Below are 27,512 nucleotides of genomic sequence, written 5' to 3'. Positions count from 1 at the left end.
TAGACCTATTTTAAAATCAGGACCAATTAAGAATGAAAATTTGATTAAATTCTGGAGAAGCAGGGAGGGAATTGTGGGAAGTTGGGACAAGAGGAAAGAGAAAGAAGCTTAGAGCCTGAGTCAGAGACTCAGTGAGTGCTGAGGAGTAAAATGACCAGCAAATCTCTGTACCCAGGGTGCCTCCTTGCATCTTAGACTACATCCCAGGTCTGACCTGTTATGTTCTAAGTCTCACAGTGCCTAAATTTTTGCTGATGCAGATTTCAAGTCCCTAGGCAGTCAGTCCCTCCTCCCTCTATTGCCATTATGCCTGCTACCCTGGGATTTGCTTCTCTGTATCTTCAATGAGCTGAGATGGGGTGTGGTGGGTTTTAAGCCTTTGAATGTTTTCCTCATTTTATAGATATGTGCTGGTTAACAGCAGAGGTATATAGGAGTAGAGCCAGGTTCTCATACTACTCCTTCACTCCTGTTTATTTAAGAAGGTGTGGGAAGATAGTGGGGATTATGCCTAGAAATATTTAGCTCTTTTAAGGCTCATGTCCCCAGACTGAAGTTATGCCCTAGAACAGGAACAAAACTGAAATAGATCTGCTCTGACAAAGCCTAAAACCAAGTCTCCACAGAATCAAGCTTATTTACCAATAATTAAACTACTGCTACAACATAACTCAGAAAAACAAAACACATACAGAGTCTCTACAAAACATCATGCAGTATCTAATAAAAAATCAACAGACATGCCAACAAGCAGGAAATGTGTCCCATAATTGATAAGAATAAAAATCCATCAACAGAAGATGCAAAATTGATCCAGATTTGGAATTAGCAGACGATAAGCTGGCAATACTATTATAAATATGGTAAAGAAATTATAGGAAATGATAGGTATAACTAATGAATAGAGAAGAAATTTCAGGAAAGATGCCAAAATTCTTTAAAAAGAAGCAAATGAAATTACTAAAACAGAAAAATACAATGTATAAAAGAAGATTTTTGTAATGGATTAACAACAGACTGGTACTACAGAAGAAAGGATCAGATGACTTGAAGACAGGAAAACAGAAATCGTGCAAACTGAAGCATTTCATTTTTAAAAAATGAAAAAGTCAAAATGACCTGTGGAACATTATCAAGTAGTTTAACATACATATAAATGAGTCCCAGAAGTAGAAGGAGGAAAAGTGGAGCACAAAAATATTCAAAGAAATATTAGTTGACGTTTTCCTAATTTGACTTAAACTATCAACCCATGGGTCTAAGATGCTCAGTAAACCTAACATAGGATCTATGCAAAGAAAATAACACCTCAGTATATCATAGGAATAATGACGGATTACTCATCAGAAACAACCGAGGCCAGAAGACAACAAAATGACATCTTTGAGTGCCAAAAGAAAAATCTGTCAATACATAACTCTATATTGAGCAAAAATACCTTTCAAAATGAAGGCAGATAAATAAAAGTTGAAATCATGTTCACCAGCAAGAAATACCAAAGTAATTTCTTTAATCTAAATGAAAATGATATCCGGTGAAAATACAGAGCTACAGTATGGAATGAAGATCACTAGAAATTATAAAATGGTAAATGTAATATATTTTGGTTTTCTTTACTTTCAATTCCTTTAAAAGGCAATTAACTGTTTAAAGTAAAAATAAAAATGTATTATTTTATTAATAACATAATTCAGTAAGATATATGACAGCAAGAGCAGAACAGACAGGTGACAGATGGACTTATACTGTTAAAAGATACTTATATTACACTTAAAGTTGTATATTCAAGTAGACTGGGATAAATTAAGGATGCATTTATAAACCCCTTGCCACCCATTAATAATAGAGAAATATATATCTAAAAAGCTAATAAACGGGATAAAATGGAACACTAAAACTAACCAGTTAACACAAAACAGGTAAAGTAGAATAAAGGAACACAGAACAGAGGGAAATAACAGAAAGCAAATAGGAAGATGGTAGACTTAAAGCCAGCTAAATTAATAATTATATTAAATATAAATGGACTAAACACTTCAACTAAAAAGCAGAGATTTTCAGACTTGATTAAAAAAAGCAGGCTCAACTATATGGAATTTACAACAGGTGCATTTTAAATATAAAGACATAGAAGTAAAAAATGACACAAGGAAATGGTATATTATGCAAATGCTAAGTATAAGATAGCTGGTGTTAATATATTACTATAAGACAAAACAGGCCTTGAGAAAGGAGAGAAAAGAGTATTGTTTTATAATGATAAAAAAGAAATTCACTAAGAAGATATAGCAATCCTACATGTGCATGTACCTATTAACAGAGCTTCAAAATACCAGAAACAAAAATTGGCAAAACTAAGGGAGAAACAGACAAACCAACAATCAACCTTGGAGATATAAATCTTTCACTGTCAAAAATTGTGGCAACTAGATCGAAAAACTCAATAAGAATGGAACATTATTCAACAATGGAATAAGAATTTGAATAACTTTATAAACTAATTTAACCTTGATATTTATAAAACACTGCAACCAACTAGTGCACAGTACACATTCTTTTTAAGTACTCATGTAAGAGTTACCAAATGAGATCATGAGCTAGGCCATAAAACATATCCCAGAATATAGAGTCCAGAAACAGACCTACACACATATGGTCAATAGATTTTCTACAAAGGCATGTGGGGAAGGCAAATGGGGGAAGGCAACTCAATGGATAAAGGAGAGTTCTTTTCAATAAATGATGTTGGAATAACTAAACATATGTTTGGGAAAATAATTTTACTCCTACCTTTTATAAAAATATGAATTCATGATAAATCATAGATATAAAAATGAATTAAGATATAAATTTCTAGAAAAAATATAATGTCTTCACAACTATAGTGTAGAAAGATTTCTTAGAACAGAGAAAACAGTAAGCATAAAAGAAAAAAATAAGTTGGACTGCATCAAAACTAAATATTTGTGCTCATGAAAGGACACAGTTAATAATGAAAAGGCAAGCTAGAGTGGAAGAAATATTCACAACGCATATATCTGACAAAGAAGTCTTATCTAGAATATGTACAAATTGTTATAAATAAAATATATAATATTTTATAAATTATAAATAATATATTAAAAATACTGTTATAAATCAGTAATAAAAAGGTAAAGAACCCAATAAAAATGGGCAAAAGATTTAAACAGACACTTGACAAAAAGGATATATAAATGGCCAATAAGCACATACAGAGAAAGGCTATCAACACCATCAGTTATCAACAGATGAAAATAATAAATATGAAATACCTCTTCATTCCCACCAGAACAACTAAAGAATAAAGATTGACAATAAGAAATGTCAACAAAGATATGGAGCAACTGGAAGTTTCCTACATTGGTGAGTGTGCAACCATTTTGGAATACTGCTTAGCAGTTTCTTAAAAGCTATGCATATATCTAACCTTTGACTCAGCAATTCCACTTCCAAAGAGATGAAAAGATGTCCACCAAAAGACTTCCTCAAGAATTTTTATAGCCACTTTAGGGGCGCCTGGGTGACTCAGCCAGGCGTTTGCCTTCAGCTCAGTTCATGATCCCAGGATCCTGGGATGGAGCCCCATGTCAGGCTCCTGGCTCACTGGGGAGTCTGCTTCTCCTCCTCCCTCTGCTGCTCCCACTACTTGTGCTCTCTCTCTGTCAAATAGATAGATAAAGTCTTAAAAAAAAAAAGAATTTTTATAGCCACTTTATTCATAATAACCCCAAACAAGAAACAAGTTTCTGTTAACAGAATGGATAAAACAAATGCTATTTGCATGACTTCACAAGGGAATACCATTCAGCAGCAAAAAGAAACAAACAACTGATACATGCAACAATGTACATGAATCTCAAAAGCATTATCTTGAGCTAAAGAAGTCAGACTCAAAGGAACACACATTGTATGATTCCACTTTAAAAAGTTCAAGAACAATAATATTCTCAGGACATAGAAATCTAATAGCGGTTGGTTGTCTCAGAGCAGAAGTGTTGGAGTTGACTGGAAGGGGCACAAGGAGGCTTTCCGAAGCAATGAAATTTTATATATATTGGATTGGGATGGTGGTTTATGTGGGTGTATACATTTGTCAGCATTCATTTATCTGTGTGCATTTGATTTGTGCATTTTATTGTATATAAATTTTACCTCAAAAGAAACAATATGAATGAATTTATATCCTTACTTTTATAGCAATGGTTCTCAACCAGAGGTGATTTTACCCTTTCAGGGGATACTTGGCAGTATCTGTCGACATTTTTTATTTCACAGGCAAGGGACTTCTCTAGTGAGTAGAGGCCAGGGATGCTGCTAAATAACCTACAATGCATAGGACAGCCCCAACAACAAAGAATTACTCAGCCAAAAATGTCAATAGTTCCAAGATTGAGAAACCTTGCTTTATAGAGGGGAAGTGAAAGCAGTCATTTGTAAGGATATTTGATACATTAATATAAGAAAAAGTGGCCTTAGTGAAGGGGAAAGGGGACACAAAACTGTGAGGCAGATTTAAGTGAGGTTGAGAAGACAAGAATGAAGAGAAAAAATATTTTAAATAAAATAAAGAGGGTCCATGTTAGAGGATCCAGATTCAAAATGCTGATAGAAAATCTAATTGATGAAAAAATTAAAAAGGGGGAATGAATATAAAGTTGGGGGATGGTGCATTACATATTAAGATCTGTGTGATGATTTATGAATTTAAAATACAGGGAAATGAGGAATAGAAGCAGAGGGAAAGTCAGATGAGAAGTGGGCTCTGATGAAATGAGAATCTGATCTACTGTGTATCTTAGGATGTAGAAAAAGCACAGATCAAGCACAAAGAGAGAGACAAAATAACATGAAAGTTAAGGGTACTGCTTATAGAGTACGTGATGATAGAGAAGCACTCAAGGATACAGAAACACGTGCTCATCTCCATGGAGGTAATTAGAGACTGACTCCAAAGCTCAAACGGAATGCCTCCCTCCATAAATCCCTCTTGCACTTAGAATATCTAACTCTTATCAGCAAGATAGTTCCTGGGTTGGGTGGAGAGTGACCCAGATGGTGGCCAATTTTATTCCCCACTCTCTTATCTACAGGCTAAGAGTCTTATCAAAAATGCTGCTTTCCGAGAACAACTGCCTCAAGGGCACAAGAAAGAGGAAGCTATCCAGGGCAGTGGGCAATTGCTTTCTACCTCCCTGGCTCATGGAGCAGAAGCAATATAAATTAACAAGTGTCCAAAAGGAACTTTTCTAAAATTGACATGATCGCACTTCATACCAATGTAGGAAAGAAGCAAAAACATGAAGAAGATAAAAGGAAAAAAAGAGAGTGGAATACAAAAATAAAGAAAAAAATGAGAAATTTAGGGTAGAGAAGACAGGACTCTTGTGTCAACATGTTAGGATTTTAAAATAATGGTCTTTAATGCAAATTTTTTATTTTTATGTATAAATTTTTCCAATTAAAAAAGTAATACATGCTATTATAAAAATACAGATGGTTAAGTAGGATATGATAAGTAAAACAGATGTGAAATAAACAAGCTTACTTATTTATTCCTTTATTAAAGGACATTTGAGTAATTCAGTTTCTTGCTATTTTAAAGTAGGCTTTAAGGAACAAATTATATTACCCTTGTACATATAATCTTATGTACCTGTGTGAGTATATCTGTAGGGTAAATTCCTAGGAGTGGAATTGCTATGTTAAAAGACATACACACATAAATTTTGGTGAACATTTCCCTTCAAAGCATTTGTACCAATTTTTCTACCATCAATAGTGTATGAATGCCTGTTTCTTAATGGCCATTATTAAAAGAGGTAATGAACTGGGAGGTGGAAGCAGGAGTCATATTGGGGTACTACATGGCAAACAGCTTAAAACTGACGCTGAAGTATCCATGTCCTTAAAACATATCCTAGTCATTCTTGATACAATCTAATATAAAGCCCCAACTTTCTCCAACTTGTTGGTTTCTCTCCTATCTCTCCCCATAAAGCTAAGGTTCGGGTAAGTGGAAGAGAAGGGGAAGTATATTATTTGTTTGTTAAACACGGTTTTTTGTTTGTTTGTTTGTTTATTAAATGTTTGTTTTTGTTTTTATTTTATTTTTTTGTTTATTAAATAAGTTCTATGTGCCAGGCATTGTGCTGGCTGTGTTGTGTTTATTTTGCTTTACTTTTTCAATATTTAAATACCAGTATACCACAGCTAATGTCATAAAAAAAGTAGATTTGATGCAAGAAATAAAATTAGAGAAAATATAGGTACTTTAGAAAAGACATTTTATAATGACAATGATATGACAATCCTAAATTTGTATTCAGCAAATAACATAGCTTTAAAATACATAAAGCAAAAGTTGACAGAATGAAAAAAACAGAAAGAAGAAAAAAAAGAAATAAATTCACAATCATAGTTGGAGATCTTAGCACAACTCTATCAGTAACTGAAAGAACAAACAGACAAGAAATTGATAAGAATAAAGAAGATCTGAATAATGTGATTAACCAACTTGGCCTAATAAATATAGAACACTATTCTTAACAACTACAGCATGCCCATTTTTCTCAAAAGCACATGGTCTATCAAAATAGATCATAAACTGATTCAAAAAGCAAGTCTCAACAAATTTCAAAGTATTTAAATTTTAGAGTATGTTTTCTGATTATAGTGAAATTAAACTAGAAATCTATAATAACTTAAAGTATCCCTAAATGTCTGGGAAATTAAGCAACATACTTCTATATGGCTCATATGTTAAAAAAAGAACTTGAAAGTTAGAAAATACTTCGAACTGAATGATAATTAAAATGTGACATATCAAAATTTCTTACATGACGAAGGTAAAGCAATAGTCAAAAGGAATTTTAAGGAAGAAGTAACATCTGTTTCAGGCACACTGTTCCAGAGAATAGAAAAAAAGAGGAAATTCTTTCCAACTCATATTTTGATACTAATACCTGGTAAGAACATTACAAGAAAGGAAAAGTACAGACCAATCTTTCTCATGAATGTAGATGCAAAAATCCTAAACAAAGTATTAGCAAATTGAAAAGGATACTATATCATGATCAAATAGAATTTATGCTAGAAATGTAATGTTGATTTAACATTGAAAAATCAGAGTAAGTCACCACACTACCAGAACAAAGAAGAAAAATCACACAATCATCTCAAAAAAAAAAAAAGTATTTGATAAAATTCTGGGACGCCTGGGTGTCTTAGTCAGTTAAACATCTGCCTTTGGCTCATGTCATGATCCCAAGGGATTGAATCCCCCATCCCGCTCCTTGCTCAGTGGGGAGCCTGCTTCTCCTTCTGCCTGCTCTGCCTGCCACTCTCCCTGCCTGTGCTCCCTCTCCCTCTGACAAATAAATAAATAAAATCTTTAAAAACAAAAAAATGTTTTAAAAAGCATTTGATAAAATTCAACACTTATTCCTAACTTAAAAAAAGAAAACTCAGAGCCAACTAGGACTAGAAGGAGACTTTCTTAATCTGATAAAAGTATCTACAAAGTATCTCTAGATAATAGCATACTTAATGGTGAAATATAGAATGCTTTTCCACTCAGGATTGGGAACAAGAAAAAAGATATCCATTCTGTCCACCTGTATTCAACATTATACTGGAAATCCTAGCAAGTATAATAAGTGAAAGAAACAAAAGACATAAGGTTGGAAAGGAAGAAGTAAACAGTTTATTATTATTCACAGATGGCATAATTATATCCATACAAAATCCAAAAGAATCTAGAAACTACTAAAAATAATAGGAATTTAGCAAACTCCCTGAATATAAGGTCAGTACATAAAAACCTATTACATTTCTATATACCAGCAATAAACAATTAGGAAATAAAAATTGATAAAAATATCATTTATAATAGGACCCCTCCCCCCCAAAACAAGAAGGAAATCTAATGAAAGATCTCTACCCTGAATATGGTAAGACATAGTTGAGATCAATTAAATAAAACCCCAAATGAGATAAATCATGTCCATGGATTGAAAGACTCAGTATTATAAAAGTGTCAACTCTCCCCAAACTGATACGCAAATTCCATGCAATCCTATCAAACCCAGCAGATTTTTTTTTTTGGTGGAATTGAAAAGCTGATCCTAAATATTATATTGAAATGCAAAGGACTTAAAACATCCCCAAATAATCTTGAAGAAAAACAAATCTGGAGTGATACCAGATGTCAAGACATACAAAGCAGCAATAATTAAGACTCCATGCCACTGAGGTAAGGAGAGTCACACAGACTGATGAAACAGAAAAGAGTCCAGAAACAGACCCGCACATTTGCAGCCACCTCATTCACAACAAAAGCACAACTGCAATTCAGTGGGAGAAAGTATGGTCTTTTCAATAAATGGTCTGGGCCTATTGGCCATCCATAAAGGAAAACAAAACAAAACAAAAATCTTGAATCTTACCTTACACTATGTACAAAAAACAACTTGAGATAGATCACAGACCTAAATATGAAAGGCAGAACAATACAGCAGAACAGAATACCGTTTATTTTCATGAACTTGAAAAAGCTGTCCTAAGTATGATGCAAAAAACACTACCTGTAAAAAAAAGATTAGACTCCCTCTGCCTGCCGCTCCCCCTGCTGTGTGCTCTCTCTCTCTCTCTGACAAATAAATAAATAAATAAATAATCTTTAAAAAAAATAAAAATTGGGCAAAAAGACTTGAACAGGCACTTTACAACAGAGGACATCCAAATGACCAAAAGTATATGAAAAGGTGCTTAACAACATTAGTCATCAGGGAACATGCAAATTAAAACCACAGTACAATATGATTACATTCCCACTAGAGTAGCTAAAATCATAAGGACTGACAGTACTGCATACTGGTAGAAATGTGCAACAACCAGTGAAACCACTTCGAAAAGTGTTTAGCAGATCAACTAAATAAAGCTGGACATATGTATTACCCAGTACTCAGCAATTCCACTCTTGGTATACACCCAGCTGAAATCAATGCTTATAGTTTTATTTACAACAGTCCCAAACAGGAAATAACCCAAATGTTCATCAACAGCAGCTGGTGAGCAAATTGTGCTATATTCTTAAAATGGAATACAATGGATAAAGAACATACTCCTGCTACATGCAACATGGCTGAATTTCACTCGGCTAATGTTATGTGAAAGTAGCCAGATACAAGAGGATGTACTGTGTATTTCTATTTATATGAAGTTCAAAAACAGGTATAATTGATCTATGTGGCAATGGAGATCAAAAAAATAGTGATGATCATTTGGGGGTTTCTGACTAGAAGGGAACACAAAGAGACTTCTGTGATGCTGGAAATACTTTACACCTTTGGCAAAAGTTTGCCACTCAGGTGTTAACTCCCTGCACCTCTGGTTTGTGTCATCGGGCCCATCTGGGCTGCCTCTACAAAACCAGATCCCACCTGCCATCGTACAATGCTTTTTTTGAGCCAAAGCCTCTGTGAATCTGTTTCGACTGAACTTGGACACCAGAGAGAGAGGAGCTGCCACTCCTGTTCAGTAGAGGCCATGCTAAACTAGGCCCTCTCTTTGGGGAGGCAGAGAAGATGAGACAAAAATGAGGAGATGAGGCAGTCATAGCAGCAGCATGGACTCTCCACTGAGCAAGCAGCCAAGGCCCCGTCAGCAAGGAAGGCCAGGCAAATGTGGGGAAGCCCCTAAATTGGGTTGGTCACAGTTTTGTCATAGACAACTGCAGAAGCCACAATCCAAAGGGCAGCGCAGCTAAGGGCTCAGATCCTTCAGGAATGAAGGCTCTGGTTATACCAATAGGCAAACAAACAATACAGATCAGCCAAAATGCTGGCTAAAAGTGAGGGAAACCGGTGATAAAGGAAGGAGATAAATATCTATAATGGCTGTGAAAATTAATATAGGGCAACATCAATAAAGTGGTATCAGGAGGATAGGAGGGGAGGCTAGAAGGGGGAACCATACCATTCAACATCAATTACAGGAAGAATTGTCAGTTAGAGACCCCAACAGAGAATCATGAAAAGGAAAGAACCATCTGTTACAGGTCTCAACCGGGAAAGATGTACATGGCTTCTCCTACGAGAAATCAACTATCCCTACAACTCAGCCAACTTCCCCAATGGATGGACTTGCCTTCAAAACAACTTTTCCCAATTTCCTCAGATAATGTTTCCTTCCTTTTTTTTTTTTTTGAGTTGCCATACCTTGCGTGCCCCAAATTATAATTCTCTGTTACTCCTGAATAAACCCATTTTTGCTGGCAAAAGAACTGACTTTTATTTTAGGATTAACATGGTCTTGAGACCAGCTCTAGCAGCAGACTTGAATGTATTTCAGTGAGTCTCTTGCTTTAGGTATTTTGAGATTGCAATTGGCCACCACTTTGAAGGAGTTCTATGAATGACTGAACTTGCACCTCCTTTGAAAGAAAAAGCAAAACAGTTTGTGCTCACACACAAAAAATGTAAACTTTATAATGCTGGAGCTAAATATTATGGAAGAACAAGAGTGGATCTGAGCAGTTGAAGGGGTAAATTGTGTTGGATTAATCTTACGGAACCCCCTTAGATTTTCTCAGCCCCATCTATGCACTGGACCCTCAGTTACTCACACCCCCTTAGTTCCTACCTCCTCCTTGAGGGCCCAAGTGGCTCCCCTGCCAGAGGCCAACCATGCACCCCTTGGAATGTATCTCCATAAACACAACAAGGCATGGGATCTCTCTTCCCAAGCTGCTGCTAAAGGGGCTGGACAACACAGCCAGGAAGTTCAGGGGAGCTGATCACCTATAGGAGATGAGAAGCCAAACACTTCCCCTTCCTCCTTCCCACAGACTATTCCAAGGCATGGTTTCTTTCCATAGCCCATTAGTAGGTATCCCAAATGTCAGGGCAAATACAGTGGTCGACTTTAATAACATTCCACCTTTCATTGCTTCCAGCCATCCCTATTTTCCCCTTTCCCTCACTCTCACTGCTCTGGGATTAAATTCTCCAATTATTTGCACATAAGCTTGCCTTAGGCTCTGTTTTTTAGGGAGTCCTGGAAAGACATATATAGTTGGGGGTGTGAGATGTTTTAGACATAAATTTTTATGTATAATAAATGCATACGTTTATTGAATAAACATTGAATAAGTTATTTTTGTATAAAAGTGTATTTAGATCATCTGGACAACCACTTTATAATTGAGCATTTCCACTCTACTTCATGGGACGCCTGGTTGGCTCAGTCATTAAGCGTCTGCCTTTGACTCAGGTCATGCCTGGGATCAAGCCCCGCATCAGGCTCTCTGCTCTGCGGGGAGCCTGCTTCTCCCTCTCCCACTCTACTTCAATGCTTCACTTTGGATTAAAGATTATGTACTTAAGCAGTAAGTTCTATTTATTAGCTATAAATACTAATCTAATTTTTATGAGCCAATGTCAAGGAAAGGAGGTGATCAAGGTGAATTGATTACTACAATGTGAAGGCCAAATGAAGTCACAGGATGAAGAGATATTTCAAGTAATTTGAATACAGTAAAATGGTGGACCAGTTTGAGTTTCCATCTGAGGTTCAGCAAACTTAAAAGTGTCTATGCAGTAGCTGGCAATCCATAACTCATGTTCTGAGAGATATGTACTTTCAATAAAATAATTCAGTGTTGTTAATTTTAATTATATTGACCAATGGGAGCTATGGAATAGAGAAATAGAGGTCTGATGAGGAAACTGGAGGGAGTTTGCTTTGCACGGTGATATCTAAATTTTATCTTTTCTCTCCATTATAAAATATTCAGTAATATCTATGTTGCTTTCTAATGTTTTTTGGTGCAAGTGGATTCTGTAAGGGAGTACCAAGAGGTGATGAGGCTATGTCAAGATCAATGAGGGTTACAAAAAAAAAACAAGGCCACCATGGAAGTATAACTGGGTATATGGTTTATACTTAACAAATGCTGACTGAATATGCAGAACAGTCAGGCCTCCATGGGCAGGTGAGGGTTGGAGGGTGGTGTTGGGTGGGTCAGTGTCCCTGGTTGGCAAACATTTGTAATAAGTAAACATCTTTCAATGACCAAGCTGCTTGTCACCTGTGAGTCCCTCCAGGGAACCGGATGTGGGTTCCCCACCCTCATTCCCAGCATCTGGCACAGGTGAAGGCAAGGGTAATAATCCTTTCAAAATGAAATATTTGAAAGTACACAGAATTTGAGACTAAGCTATAGTTCCTTATAGAGGAGACAAATGCAATAGTGAAAGAATTTTGGGTCAAAGGGTTAAATACTTTGATAAACCATCTCTCATAGCTTGGAAAAAATGTGTGTCTATATATTCATGTATGTATACACACACACACACACACACACACACACACACACACACACACACACACATATATATATATATATATATATATATGGGTAAAGAAGACCTCTAAAAGCATCATTCTCCAAGGAGAGAAATCAAAGTGTGATGTACAACAATGGGGTCATTTAAGAGTTCTGTTTTCTTCTTGGTCCTTTATCTCCTGGAAGGGGCCCTGAGCAATTCACTCATTCAGCTGAATAATAATGGTTATGAAGGCATTGTCATTGCAATTGACCCTAATGTGCCAGAAGATGAAACACTCATTCAACATATAAAGGTAAGTTCAAAATGGTAATTATCCATGCTTTAAAAAAAATTTAAGTGTAATGTTGTGATAGAGCAAACGTGAGTTCTCTAACTCCAGCTGTGTGATACAGGCAAATTATTTTCATATCTGAGCCTGTTTCTTCAGCTGTAAAATGGCAATAATAACACTAAACTACTAGGATTCTTGTGATAATAAATGCAGTACACATAACTCAGAGTTTGATATGTTGTTGATGCTTAATAAATGACTGGTTGCAGACGATTTCACTGAAAACTATTTAGTTTCCACTAAGGTAGGGCCAGCATCATTTGACAGAAGTTGTGAGATACGGGGAGGATAATTCCTTTGCTTGATTTTACCATTGGCTTATATCAGATTCTCCTTTTATGGTCCTAATTGTAACCCCCTTGTCTGTTATCCTAATATAGGAGCCCAGGAGGCAAATCTCTGATTTTAGAACAATCCTGACCCTTCCAATGAGAGGAAACTGTGCATTTTACCAGCCTCCATGCAAGGAACTCTCTCAGGGCTGCTGGGCAGCCTCAGCTCACTTGTTACTTCTCCTATGGGGGAAGGAAAAACTAGGGAAAAAGACTTTCTGTTCTGGCAGAGGCATCTAATTGCTGTAAGGTGGAGGGATTAGAGAGGTCATGTGCAACAGAAAACAGCTAAGAATAAGAAGGAAATGTCTTATAAAAAGGCTGTAGCACATCCAGAGGCAGTATTGTATAATGAGCAAAAGTATTAGCCTGTAAAATGGGAATAATAATGAGTACCTTCCTCATAGGACTTTGTGAGGATTCAATGTAACAATGCATGAATATAAGGGAAGTGGAGTGAAAGGTATATGGGAACGCTGTACAATTTTTGCATGTCTTCTATAAGCCTAAAATTATCTCAAAAATTAGAAAAAAAACTTCAAAAACGTATGCATAGTACCCGGTACATAGTAAGAGCTCAATAAATGGTAGGCACAGTCATCAATCACCAGTCCCACTTTTAATCCATCTAGATGGAAAGTGTTCCTCCCTCTTTTTTTTCTTCACCGTATCATTATTTTTAATGTCCAGCATTTACAACACGAGGGCCAGAGCTTTCTCCCCAACTCAAGTTTATAAATTCTCAATTGGCTTGTGAGGCCAATAGGGATACTTCTTCTTGTCTAATCTGGTTTCTGGGAAGACTTCACTCAGGTCCTCAATGGTCATCTGATCAAATGGAATTATGTTCCTCATCTTCTCCAGCTCTTTTTCATATTCCTCAATCCTGGCCTTTGAGAGAGACAAAAACTCGGCACAACTTCTCACATCTTCTTTTTCTTCAGCATCCACCTGAGCAGTATATTTATCCTCTGGCACAGGAACCTTCAGGGCATTAAACTTCTTCTCAAAGCCATCTACCAAACCAGCCTTCGCCACATCGGCCTTGTAGTAAGCCCAGTCGATAGCAGGTGGTTTCTCAGGGAGAGTAGCCAATCTGGAGGTAAGTGTCTCATGCCAGGATTTCAGGGAGTTAGCAATGGCCTTCTGGTTTCGGGGTATGATCTCCCCAAAAGCTACCCAGTCAATGGTTTTTAGAGCAAGTTTTCGCGCAGCCATCTTGAGATCCTTCACCGACCCCCAAGCATTCCTCCCTCTTAATAAAGCCAAAGGGACTGAAGCTTTTTTTCTGGGCAAAGTTCCTGAGTGTGAGCTCAGAAGTTAGTAGTGCAAGCGCTCCAACGTTCGCCCCCAAACGTTCCTTGCTCTCAGCAGAAGCAAGGCTAGAAAGATAGAGTTTGGAGAGAGAACCATCTCTATCACCAATAGCAGTTTAGGGTTGGAGAAGTGCAGCAGTTGATGGGGTGCGGGGAGCTTACCTGTTGAACTGGAAGACTATCAGGTTTACCACCAATTGGTGAAAGAGAAATTCACACCCTTTAAAATCTCTCAATATCAGAAACCTTGGGTAAGTTTTTGATTACCTCTAACTTTAAGAATAGCATGAGCAAAAATGAAGTAGCCACTTGGAGCAACAAAGTGTGGAAGAAAAATGTGGCCAGCGATGTTTCTGTCTGTGGCTGGACAGTCAGTGGGGCTCAGGAATTGCCAGAAGGAGGATACAGATGCCTTATCTCGAATGACAAAGGTCATTTGTATTTATATGGTGCTTTAGAGTTTTCAAAGTGCTTTCACCTAATATCTTTGGGGGTTTTCCTCCTGAAAAAAATGTACTTCTCACTACAATTATTAAATCAACTTTCTGGTAGAAGTCCTAAATGTGTTGGCTATAAGATAAGTTGGTTTCCACATCTTCTTTACAAAAGGAACACTGGTAAGGGCAGTAAGTGTGCTCAGTGTCCCTGAGTAGTTAATAAAACTGGTTTCCTCCCTATTTGATGTTCCAATCTACAGAGTTGAAGGAGGCCACTGTGGGCTTTGCTGCCATTCCTGGCCATCCCTCACTCTGCTTTCTGAGGGGATTTTCTCCCTCCTGCCCTTGTGGGGACAGAAGTCTCTAAGTCAGCTCTTAATACCAGCTTCAGCTGGGCCGTCCCCAACATTTTTCCACCTGCAAGACCGGCAGATGGCGCTGCAGCAGTTCTATCCACTGCACCTACACTCTACCTAGTATTAGGGAAGCAAGAGGAGCACATTCACAAGGTGAGGGAATGAGAGTCAGGGAGAAACTCACTCTCTGTGTGTCTTCTCTCTGTCACACACACACACACACACACACACACACACACACACACACACAATACACAGTTGGAGTAGTTTGGGGTCTCCTCAATGCATGGGAGCCCAGGCACCTCTTGACTTGGCACTCCTGCACAGTTACAGCTCATCATAACCACTTTGTTCATTCATTCATTTGTTCATTCATCCAACAAATATTTACAGAGCATTTACATTATGTTGGCCCCAGGAATCCAGTGATGAACAATATGCTATCCTTGTCCTTAAGGAATAACCGGCCCACCCTATAAACTGTTATCCTCAACTTTCTCCAAACCTCAGTACTTTAAATGTGTATTTGGACATGAGGTCATCTTCTCAAAACCTGGAACAGATGCTGAAGCAAAGCTCCCTAATTAATGGTTCTTTTTTTTTTTTTTTAAAGATTTTATTTATTTATTTGAGAGAGAGAGAATGAGAAATAGAGAGCACGAGAGGGAAGAGGGTCAGAGGGAGAAGCAGACTCCCTGCTGAGCAGGGAGCCCGATGTGGGACTCGATCCCGGGACTCCAGGATCATGACCTGAGCCGAAGGCAGTCGCTTAACCAACTGAGCCACCCAGGCGCCCTCCCTAATTAATGGTTCTATTAAAACATGGAAGACAAGAGCATTTCATGCTGCTTATTCTTCCGGGGGAGACTAAAAATTCACATTTCACAAGTCAAATTGTGATACAATACTTTAATGTCGGAAGGTTTATACCGACTTTTCAACTTTTTTGTGATCTTGACTCAGTGTTTTTATTTCTAAAAATGATACAATGTTAAATTCTCCTAGTGACTGTTAAAAATCTGGCTTTGGGGGAAGAAGGAAATGCAAACCATTACAAGAACTTTTTAAAAAATATCCAGGCAGCCATTATTATTATCACTATCTGAAAGGAGTGGAAACCGAGGCTGTTAGAGATAAAATAAATTCCCCAAGTTTATCCCCTTAGGAAGTGTCAGAGCAGGAGTCACTCCTGCATCGATGCATGAGTGCTGCTTCCCCATGTATGATGAACTGTTTCTGCCCCTCAGGCCAGCCCCATCAGGCACTGGAGTCTATCTAGTCACTCTGGTCTGCTCCAGCAAGGACTTTGCTCCTGCAACAATCCCTTTTTCTCTTACATTATCTGGTTTTTTTTTTTTTTTCCATTAGCGTATACATATGGTATAATAGTTCCTATTTTTAAAAAACAAATAAACAAAACAAACCCCCTTGTCCTGGGGGCGCCTGGGTGGCTCAGTCATTAAGGGTCTGCCTTCGGCTCAGATCCCAGCCCCACATGGGGCTCCCGGCTCCACAGGAAGCCTGCTTCTCCCTCTCCCACTCCCCCTGCTTGTGTTCCTGCTCTCACTGTATCTCTTCCTGTCAAATAAATAAATAAAATCTTTAAAAAAAAAACAAAAAAACCCTTGCCCTGAAGTCCTCCTTCAGCTACTTCTTCATTTCTCCATTCCTCTTTAATTTATAGAAAAACTTCTTGACCTGTTGTCTGTATTCACCGCCTCTGCTTCCTCATCTATTCTTTTGGACTCACTCATTTGGAGCTATCATCTCTATTCCACTAAAATGGATCATTCAGGTTGCTAAATCCATTGCTCAGTTCTTAGTCCTCACCATACTTGATTGCTCAGTAGTAGTAGACACCAACAAGCACTCTCTCCTTCCTGAAACATTCTCAAGCCAGTGCCTTCTGACTTCCTCCCCATGCACCTGCCACTCCCTGAGTCTCATTTGCTGGCTCCTCCTCACCACACCTCTAAATGCTGGGGGCCTCAGGGTTCAGTCTTCAGCCCTCTTTTCTCTTTTATCTATACTTGTTTGGGTGCTTTTCAGTGGTTTTGGTCCTAGTAGACCCAATGCCCCTTTGGATAATAAATCTCTTATAATACCCCCTGTACTGTCTTGGCATGAAGCAGCTCAGGGAATCTGCAGAGGCATTTATAATTTAACACCAAGGCTCTTTCATTTTAGAGAAATAAAGTTAGGTGTAACTTGAAGATAAATTAATTATGCCACTTCCTTATATTGAACACTTGGTACTATACTAATAATAAATGCTCTCATAACATTTAGTTAACCCCAAAATTATTATAGTGATATCAGCAGGGCTGAAGTACTCATTTTGAGTTTCTCTCTCAGTACTACTTGGTGTGTGACTTTGAGACCTATACTCTCTAATTGTCAGTTTCCCCCTTAAAGGTTTATTGATCCTCAAAAGAGCAAATGAAATGAAACCAATAGCTAACATTTATTTTTTTTTAAGATTTTATTTATTTATTTGACAGAGAGGGGGAGAGCACAAGCAGGGGGAGAGGCAGGCAGAGGGAGAGGGAGAAGCAGACTCCCCACCGAGCAGAAAGCCAGATGCAGGGCTTGATCCCAGGACCCTGGGACCATGATCTGAGCCAAAGGCAGTCGTTTAACCAACTGAGCCACCCAGGCACCCCAACAGCTAACATTTCATAAGCACTTGTGCTGAGTAAACATGGTCCAAAGTGTTTTCTTGCCTTCCCTTAATCCTCACAACAACTTTATGAGCTAGTCACTAGAATATTTTCCACTCTACACATGGAGAAATTGAGGTTCAGGAGGGCTTGAGGAAATTGCCTGATGTCCTAATGTAAGTGGGGGATCCAGAATTAGTGCCTGCCTCTGGGGTCTGCATTGTCAACCATTACTCTGTGACACATAACATGTGGTAAGTGCTCAGAAAAGGTTAACTATTATTATTAATAAAAGGTAATTCCACATTTCCCCTTCTCATCTTAAATAACTAGGTCTTTGCAAATGTGAAATACAGGTGTAAATTTGAATGATTGGCAACTTTGCCTATTTTCTGTCATAATTGTGTGCTGGTTATATATGTTTTCTTTTTTCCCAGGACATGGTGACCCAGGCATCTCCATATCTGTTTCAAGCTACAGAAAAAAGATTCTACTTCAAAAATGTTGCCATTTTGATTCCTGAAAAATGGAAGACAAAACCTGAGTATGTGAGACCAAAACTCGAGACCTACAAAAATGTGAGAATATCAAGTTCTTTTTTTCAAATTCAATTTCCTTCTCTGATTCAGATTTTTTTCATCAAAATATTCTAGAATCAAATGAACTTGTTTCAAAATCCTCCTATGTGAATAAGGTCAATTTATTTGTTGATATTGATGTGGGAACAAAGGCAGATGAAAAATTACAATTATTAAGTTTCCTTCCTACCTACAGCCCACTGACAAGTCCTTAAGGCAGGCAGAATGACATTCCTCTAGGGACTCAACTGCCTCCATGTTGATACTTTGCTAAGGGCAAAAGGCAACCTTAGCCCAACTTCCAGGACCGCATAAGTCTACTTTAACATATAAAAATTCCTTTGGAGACTTCCTTTATCTCTACCCCCCAAGATACATGTAGGCAATCATCCCCCAAGCATATGACCTACCAATATACATCTGAAGGGACTCATGATTGAGTTTTTACTAAACAGTAATAAATGACGTTTCCTAACAATAGCTAGCCTCCTCAGGATCCTGGAAACCTTGTTTCCAAAATACTGGGGAGGCTTATACTACCTCTAACCCCCTCTTTCTGCCCCTGGGTCCTGTCCCCATGCTTTAATTAAACCACCTTTTTGAACCAAAGATGTCTCAAGAATTCGTTCTTGACCATTGGCTTCGAAACCTAATGTTTTTCCTACATCAATATTTGGTAATAATGACTTCTTCTTAAATTTAAGGCTGATGTTCTAGTTGCTGAACCGAATCCCGCAGGTAATGATGAACCATACACGGAGCAGATGGGGAAATGTGGAGAAAAGGGTGAAAGGATTCATTTCACTCCTGACTTCCTAGCAGGAAAAAAGTCAGATATATACGGATCACAAGGTAGGGGTAGAGAGAAAATATTCTGCTATATTTCTCACAGTTTAATAATTTTATGTTCAAAGTAGATCAGCAATCAACAGGATCTGAGTAAGCATATATAAGCAAAATAAACTATTATAACTTTCACTTAAAATAGGGAATCAGAATAGTGCATTTTTCAGTTAAAATTTAATTTCTTCATATTTAGCATACATGTGTAAATGTAGTATTTTTAATTTTTAGAGATTGTTATCGGGTAGTATTAGTATGATATAATAACTGTAAGATAGTTTAATATGTATTATTAGGTTTCTATGGATCTGTGGTGGGGGTGGGAAACATCTAAACAAATTAAACCTCCTGCCTGCAATTCAGGTAGTAGCCACCAGATGGCAGAGATGCACAGTGCTAAATGGATAAACTGCAGATGGCTGTTGAGTAGGTGTGGTATGGGACTCAAGCATGTGCATTTTTAATAAGCTCCCAGATGATGCTGATACTGTGAGGCCATGGACCCCACTTTGAGTACCAGACAGAATATCTTGGATTGTAGCTCTCAAAAACCCGTGACTAAAGAAAAAGTCCAATTTTCCTTCACAAAATAAACTATCATTCCCATATGAGCTATTTAGAGCAACCTTTGAAGAAAATATTAAAAGAAACAAGCAATGGAGTATACATAATATGTGCTTTCCAAGTATAATCAAATATGATTAGTTTTAGATAATTAGGTTAACTAATAACTAGCACTAGTTTTCTTCACTATCTTGAAAAGATTAGAACCAGTTTGATTTTCTTCATTTAAATGGGCAAGGCAGAGAAAACAAACAAAAGAGTGCTAGCACCTCCATACTCCACCCCCAAATACACTAGAACACTGACAGATCTTATCAGAAAGAGGTGTCAAACAAATGTACCTCTTTGTTGTTCTTTTACAACACTCCGTCTCAACTCCATAACAAATAGAAAATATCCAACATATGGCTCAATATGTGTTGAACTGATTTACCTAACTGCCCCCTCCTACTCCTGAGCCCACCTTAGCCATCATGGTCACCACATAAAACGTCATTCCTTTATAATCTTTCCTTTCTGTATTGTGACTCCATGCCTGCTCCCCAACAACCTACTCTTCCCTTTAAGAGGTCATCAGTATTCCCCAGCACTGATAGAATAGTCTAAATCTTCAATGTGATATACTAGGTCTTTCTTAGCATGTACCCTCTCATTTAACCTTCCAAATTCAGCCTACCTAGGAATTTACATTCCAGAAAAACTGAGCTGAATATAAGTCACTAAGATTCATGCAAATTTAACAAATACTCACTGAGTAACTATTCAGTTCTAGGCACTGTTGCCAAGGCAAGACAATGAAGAAGTCACGGTGTCTGTTCTTATGGAGACAAGTGTCTAGTGCAAGAGACTAGCATGTAAGCAGCAATGAAAATATAACATGATAAGTTCAGTAATGGAATATAATGAAAGTGCAAAGGAGGGGTATCTGGACTAGTTTGAGGATGTCAGAGGCTTCTAGGTGGCTATAAGCCTGATTTTGAAAGAAAAGTAGGAGTTATCCAGATGGAGAGATGGAGAGAGTATTCTGAGCCAGAGGAAAAATATGTGAAAAGAACCAGAGATGAGCAAGAGCATGGTGTGACTCTAGAAAGTAAAAGTTTAGGGATTCACTGTGATTTGGAGTTTTGGAAGTGGGTTAAGAACAGCAAGAAATATGGCTACAGAGAGGAGCAGGGTCTGGATCATCAGGAACCTTGTATGCCAAGTTGAGAAATTGGATTTAACCTGAGCACCATAAGGGTGCCACTGAAGACTAGCGATATGGAGGCCGGGGGGGGGGGGGGGCTATTGCAGTGATTCAGGAATAGGAACAGTAAGACTAGAAAGATGAGACTTGGTCAAAGCAAAAAGGCTGTGGTGTAGTAGGCAGGCCTTGAGAGTTAACCAGATATGAGCCATGAGGGAGAAGGACGTACTGGGGATGCTGCCCAGGTTGTGAATGCCTCTGGTTCACATAGCAGCCTGCACTGACTTCCATCATGACACTTACACCACTTGGGATTTAGTTATCTGGTCATCTGTGTCATCTGCTAGACCGTGAGCTGTGTAAGGACAAGGCAGTTGTTTTATCTTTGTATGAGTAACTGCCTGGCAGTTACTAGCATCTAATTAACATCTGAGGAGCCAAAATAAGTAGTTACATCTTAAAGAAATGTGCAGTTGTTATTTGATTTTCTCTAAGGAAATCAAACCTTTAGTTGAAAAAAAATTAACATAGCAAAGAATAATGATGTTCGGAAAAATTACTTTCTCCCAGTGTGAGAAGATAATTTTGCCATTCTTACTGTAATTGGGTGTTTAAAATATTTTCTTACAGAAAGGGTCTTTGTCCATGAATGGGCTCATCTACGATGGGGGGTATATGATGAGTACGATAATAACAAGAAATTCTATTTATTCAATGGAAAAAGAGAAGCAGTGAGGTATGTATACTTTGATTTAATTTTTCCCAAACTATTTTAAGTTGCAACAAATTTTTTCAGGAATTGATGATTTCTAAAATATCAGGTATTTCGTCTTATTTTTGATCTCTCATTCTTAGTGCCTTCTTTTTCAGCTTCCCAAAAAACTACCACTTTTGTTCACTTTATAAGTGCTTCAATTATTTGAATTCTCTACTCTGCAGCTACAAATCATTTGCCTCTTTGTGTGTTTGTGTGTATATGCGTGCAATTAGAAGAAATCTGCAGGTGCTACATTCAGTGTCTCCATCTTCCTGCATCAGAATCAGGGACATAAACAAATCTGATGTGATTCTTCAGTGACTTCAGGGCAGAATGATATCTATGTGGACTTCATCAGTATGAATGGGCCTGGGAGGGACTGTAGAACTTAAAAGAATGACAATCCAAATATTAAAACAAAACACAATTTATCCCCGTTAAAAAAAATTTTTTTTAATGAGAGAGAGAGAGAGAGAGAGAGAGAGAGAGAGAGAGCCATGAGCAGGAAGGAGGGGCAGAGGAAGAGGGAGAAGCAGACTCTCTGCTGAGCAGGGAGCCCGATGCAGGACTCAGTCCCAGGACTCCAGGGTCATGACCCGAGCCGAAGGCAGACGCTTAACTGATTGAGTCACCTGGATGTCTCCATCCCAATTTAAATTAAACTTTCTGTGGTGTCAATAGAAAGCAAACTGAGTACTTGTAAAGTACTCTTGGCTGCCATTATTTTATGAGTGAGCTCAATTTCAGTGAATATAAACTTCTTTAGCACAAACAGGAAAGACAGGGAACTTCCTAATTTACTTTAAAGAGCTAGCATAACTCAGATACTAAAACCTGAAGGTTTTTAGTATCCAATGCCCCCCCACCCCACCCCAGGCAGGGCACCTGGTTGACTTTTTAGATGAATGGTAAAGAAAATGTGGTATATATATATTATATATTCTATCATATATATAATATATACATATTCCATTCAAACTCTGTTATATGGAATGGAATAATATATTCCATTATATATAATGTTAATATAATATATATAAAATGGAATATATATATATATATACACACACACATATACATATAATGGAATACTACTATTCAGCCATAAAAAGGGAAATCTTGTCATTTGCAACTACATGAATGGAGTATAATGCTAAGTGAAATAAGACAGAGAAAGACAAATGCTATATGATTTCACTCATGTAGAATTTAAGAAACAAAACAAATGAGCAAAGGAGAAAAAAACAGTGATAGAGAGACAAACCAAGAAATAGACTCTTAACTAACTGAACAAACTGATGGTTACCAGAGGAGGTGTGGCTGGGGGAATGGGTAAAATAGGTGATGGGGATTAAGAAGTGCATTTGTCTGGCGCCTGGGTGGCTCAGTTGGTTGAGCGACTGCTTTCGGCTCGGGTCATGATCCTGGAGTCCCAGGATCGAGTCCCACGTCGGGCTCCTTGCTCAGTGGGGAGTCTGCTTCTCCCTCTGACCCTCTTCCCTCTCGTGCTCTCTCTCTCTCATTCTCTCTCTCTCTCAAATAAATAAATAAAATCTTAAAAAAAAAAGAAGTGCATTTGTCATGATAAGCACCAGGTAATTAAAATAAATAAATTAAATTAAATTTAAAAAATTTTAAAGTAGGGGAAACTCTAAGCAATGTGAAAATCAATATGAAGAAAACAACAAAATCCTTCTAAAAGGGCTTAAAAGACTATCAAGATAAATTGGGAGACTTTCAATTCATGGAAGATGTAAATTCAACCCAAATTAATATACAGGTTTTATGAAATTATTTAAAATGCTAACAAGATTTTTTAAAAAGAATAATAGTAATAATAAAGGGAATAATAATAAAGGGAATAATAATAAAGGGAAATTCTACTTATTGAATTTTAAATATACATTAATGCTACTTTAATTAAAACAATGTGGACTGACAGACACATATATAATTTATTTTAATACAGCTAGAATTACAAAGCTATGAGGAAAGGCAGAATTTCTTAAGATATCAGGACAATTTTTAAATGTGTGGGGAAAAAATTAATAGACCCTCCTCCAATTAGATGGACTCATTATATAGAGAGAATAGGAAAAACTAGAAGAATATTAACTCTTTTGTGGTGAAGGTCTTTCTATGCATTCAAGAGTTGGAAAAAGATATAACTAAAAGAATATTTGGCAACCTAAGAACTAAAATTGCTGTTGTACACAAATCAAACATAAACTAAATAAAAAGGTAAAAACAAAACAAAGTATTAGAAAAATTCAGAAACCAGGCTTTTAAGAGCTTAGTATTGTAACTCATAATGAACTTTTAAAAACCATAAGGAAAACAGTAACACTCTTAACAGAAAAATCGACACTGGAGAAGAATAAATAATTCACCAGAGAAATAAAAATGGCTGATAAACATATAATAAATGTTCAGACTTACTAGTAATCAAAGAGGCACAAATTTGACAAAGATGAGAATCTCAGTGGGATGAGCACTCCCACAGATGGCTGTTAGAGGCATGAATTCGCACAGCTTTCCTGGAAAGCAATTTGATGACACATATCAAATCTGTGAAATTTTTCTTTTTTGATCCAGTAATTTCATGTTTAAAATTCCATTTTAAGGCGTGCCTGGATGGCCCAGTCAGTTAAGCATCTGCCTTCGGGTCAGGTCATGACCCCAGGGTCCTGAGATCAAGTCCGGAGTCAGGCTCTCTGCTCAGTGGGGAGCCTGCTTCTCCCTCTCCCTCTGCCTTCTGCTCCCCCTGCTTGTGCTCTCCCTCTCTCTTTCTGTCAAATAAATAAATAAATAAATAAATAAAATCTTTTTAAAAATCCATTTTTTTAGTGTATCAACAGACTTTAAAATGTTCAGACTTTCACTCTGGGAATCAATTCTGCAGCAAACTTGGAAACAGTGTCAAAACTTTATGTGAATTTTTATTTATTCATTGAAGTTTTACTTTTAGTACTGACAAATTGGGGAGAAAGCAAATTAAATAAGTTAGACTAGATTTATATTATAGTATCAAAACATACAGCTATTAAAATCACATTTTAAAATAATATGAATTATAATAATATATTAAAATCTTAAATATGCTCATACACCAAGTTTTTTAAAAGCAGGAAGCAAAGTTATATGGGCAATGTTATGCTGATACATAGAGAAGAAAATACTTCAACATGTTAACAGTAGCTTATTTCTGATGGTGGGACATGATTTTTCCTTTTCTTCTTTATACTCTTGCTATTTTCAAATTTCCTATAGTGTTCATATATTATTTATAGTCTCAAAAAATAAAATGTTGGGTAAAAGCAGTCCATTTATAATAGACACAAACTCATAAGCATATAAGGAAAAATCTAAAATACCTATGAACATATAAGAACTATGTAAAAATTGTATGATATAAACTAACTGGAAAATAACACCAGGGAATGTCTGCAAGCCTTTTAAGGGAAACAAAAGAGAGCTCCTGATTTTCTAGGAATGAGGGTCTTAGATGAGGAGGTGGCTAAGGTCTTGGATCCTTATTAATTCTGATGACAGTCATAAGCCAGACTTAGCTTTTCTGTTGCATAGAAACAAATTCTATACCATTTTGGGAACCCTTCAAATACTTTCGGGCAAACAAAAATGACACTGATGTGGATTTAATAATTTTGCCATTTAAGGTGATATATTTGTTCATTGAAACAAAAGAGGAAGTTGTAGACATCAGAACAACCTGACCAGAGTCTAACCCTCTGAAATGATTACAGCACCTAAACTTCTAATCTTAATATATTCTCAGATGTTCGACAGGTATTACTGGTAAACATAAAGTACAACACTGTCAGGGAGGCAGCTGTATCCCCAAACCATGCAAAATCGACACAGCAACAGGGCTGTACAAAGAAGGGTGCGAGTTCCTACCTTCTAGAGACCAGACCGAGAAGGCTTCCATAATGTTTTCGCCAAGTATTGGTTCCGTAAGTACCCTGTTCTTCTTTTTCTTTCTTGGCACTTACGAATTTAGTGAGGTTCTTATCCCTGATTGCTGCAAGAAAGGATCAAATTTTCGGAAATCACCAGTGAGCAGCTGATTCTCTGTGCGACAAGCTGGGAGTACAAAATCAGGAATAAATTCATATCTTCCCCCTCTGTCCATTCTTGCAGCTCCATTATCTCCCTCCCACAAGCTTGGAGTTTCAGTGCTTAGAATTACTTCAAATATCCTTAAAGGCAGACAAGCACAAAAAATTTTAGTTAAATAAGAAATATACCCAAGAGGATCAGACACTTCTTTTTATTTCTTAATAAGAACATGATCAGTAGCCTTAAATTTAACTTACAGAGATCTTTTCAGCCTGCATATTTGCTTTTGGTTGGTTAACTGAAATTTTCTATATTTTTAAGAGCATTGGTGAAGGAACTTGTAAGGAGTTTGTGCATAGTTTTAATAGGTTTAAGTAGTTTTAAAGTAGTTTCTAATGTTTTTTTAATGACCAACGGGTCATAAAATAAACTTGATAAATTATCCTTTAGTGTAACTAAACATTTTGGCAAATCGGCACAAACTAAACCTAAATGCATCAGTTAACCACTGACTAAAGTCAGTGGAGAGACTTTGTGGGGAGTCTCTTATCTTTCAGCCTCTTATATAAAATTATGTTTTCCTTTTGGATTAGAGGGTGAAGTAACTTGTAAGAGTTACTGGTGGCATAAGTTTTTAAAATGTGATGTACCATGGTTCAAAAGGCCCATCCTTCAGTCTGGCTTTGCAGTCCATTTCTAGATTTACTCAGAAATTTTCAAGAGGGGGATGCCTGGGTGGCCCAGTCGATTAACTGTCTGCCTTCTGCTCAGGTCATGATCCCAGAGTCCTGGGATTGAGTGCCGCATCAGGCTCCTTGTTCAGTGGGGAGTCTGCTTCTCCCTCTGCCTGCCGCTCCCCCTGCTTGTGCTCTCTCTCTCTCTCTCTTTCTCTCTCTGATAAATAAATAAATAAATAAATCTTTAAAAAAATGAAAAAATAAAAGTATTTGTTAAAAAAATAAAAAGAAAAACTTTTAAGGGGGGCCCAGATTTAAATTAAATCTGTTGTAAATTAACCACAAAGTTAAATTTGATATACAGTCAGGTTTGGGAACCTCTGCCTGCAGTTTGCCTGTAAGTTTTTCAGATCCCCTGCTAAAACAGAGCCTTATGATATTATGGAAACACAACCAAAATGACCTGGGAAATGCAAATAAAGAGGAAAATAAGTGTTTTACAGCTAATGATTACTTTCTAAATTACTAGAATCTTGGATATTTAGGATTTTTAATTGAATAATACTATGAATAATAATCTGAGAGGAAGAATGAGGTTATACATTCTTTGCATACTGTGGCTCCTTTTTTAATCCCCCAAATGCTAAGATATAAATGCTTAATGAAAGGGGAGGAAACTCATTTATCGGCTATGTTCGTATGGACCCTATTCCATATGTTCTCATGTAATTCTTGCATAATAACTACTGCCCGATTAAAAAAAAACCTGACATACAGATTTTAGGGTTACTTAAAAAACAACAAACTTATATTGAGCTTTTATTATGTGTCAGACACTAAACCAAGTTTTGAGGAAGCAAAATTTAATGAGACAATTTTCTGTCATAGATAGGTTTATAGCCCAGTAAGTGTACTAACAATGTTAAAGGGGTCTTACTGAAGTATCTCTAGGGTACTGTGAAGCCACAGGGCTGAGTGAAAATTCTTTGGAGGGGTAGGAAATGAGAAAACATTTTGAAAATGA

The 27,512-nt window shown here is 37.2% G+C and overlaps 1 protein-coding gene and 1 pseudogene across 1 annotated transcript in view; one reads left to right on the top strand and one right to left on the bottom strand.

Moving 5' to 3' along the window:
* The first annotated feature begins 12,501 nt into the window (after window positions 1–12,501).
* Window positions 12,502–27,512, top strand: part of CLCA1 (chloride channel accessory 1) — a 30,091-nt gene continuing 15,080 nt past the window's right edge. The window contains exons 1-5 of the mRNA XM_028102544.2: window positions 12,502–12,663; window positions 18,241–18,381; window positions 19,086–19,233; window positions 21,605–21,710; window positions 25,528–25,705. Coding sequence (XP_027958345.2) covers window positions 12,502–12,663; window positions 18,241–18,381; window positions 19,086–19,233; window positions 21,605–21,710; window positions 25,528–25,705 — 735 coding nt within the window. The remainder of the gene's footprint in view (window positions 12,664–18,240; window positions 18,382–19,085; window positions 19,234–21,604; window positions 21,711–25,527; window positions 25,706–27,512) is intronic.
* LOC114208465 (ATP synthase peripheral stalk subunit d, mitochondrial pseudogene) lies at window positions 13,706–14,266 on the bottom strand (annotated as a pseudogene).

This window comes from Eumetopias jubatus, unplaced genomic scaffold (assembly GCF_037043125.1).
Source record: "Eumetopias jubatus isolate StellerSeaLion01/CBP00866 unplaced genomic scaffold, mEumJub1_p1.0 scaffold_4, whole genome shotgun sequence".
NCBI lineage: Eukaryota > Metazoa > Chordata > Mammalia > Carnivora > Otariidae > Eumetopias > Eumetopias jubatus.
This window is presented reverse-complemented; position numbering and strand designations above follow the sequence as displayed.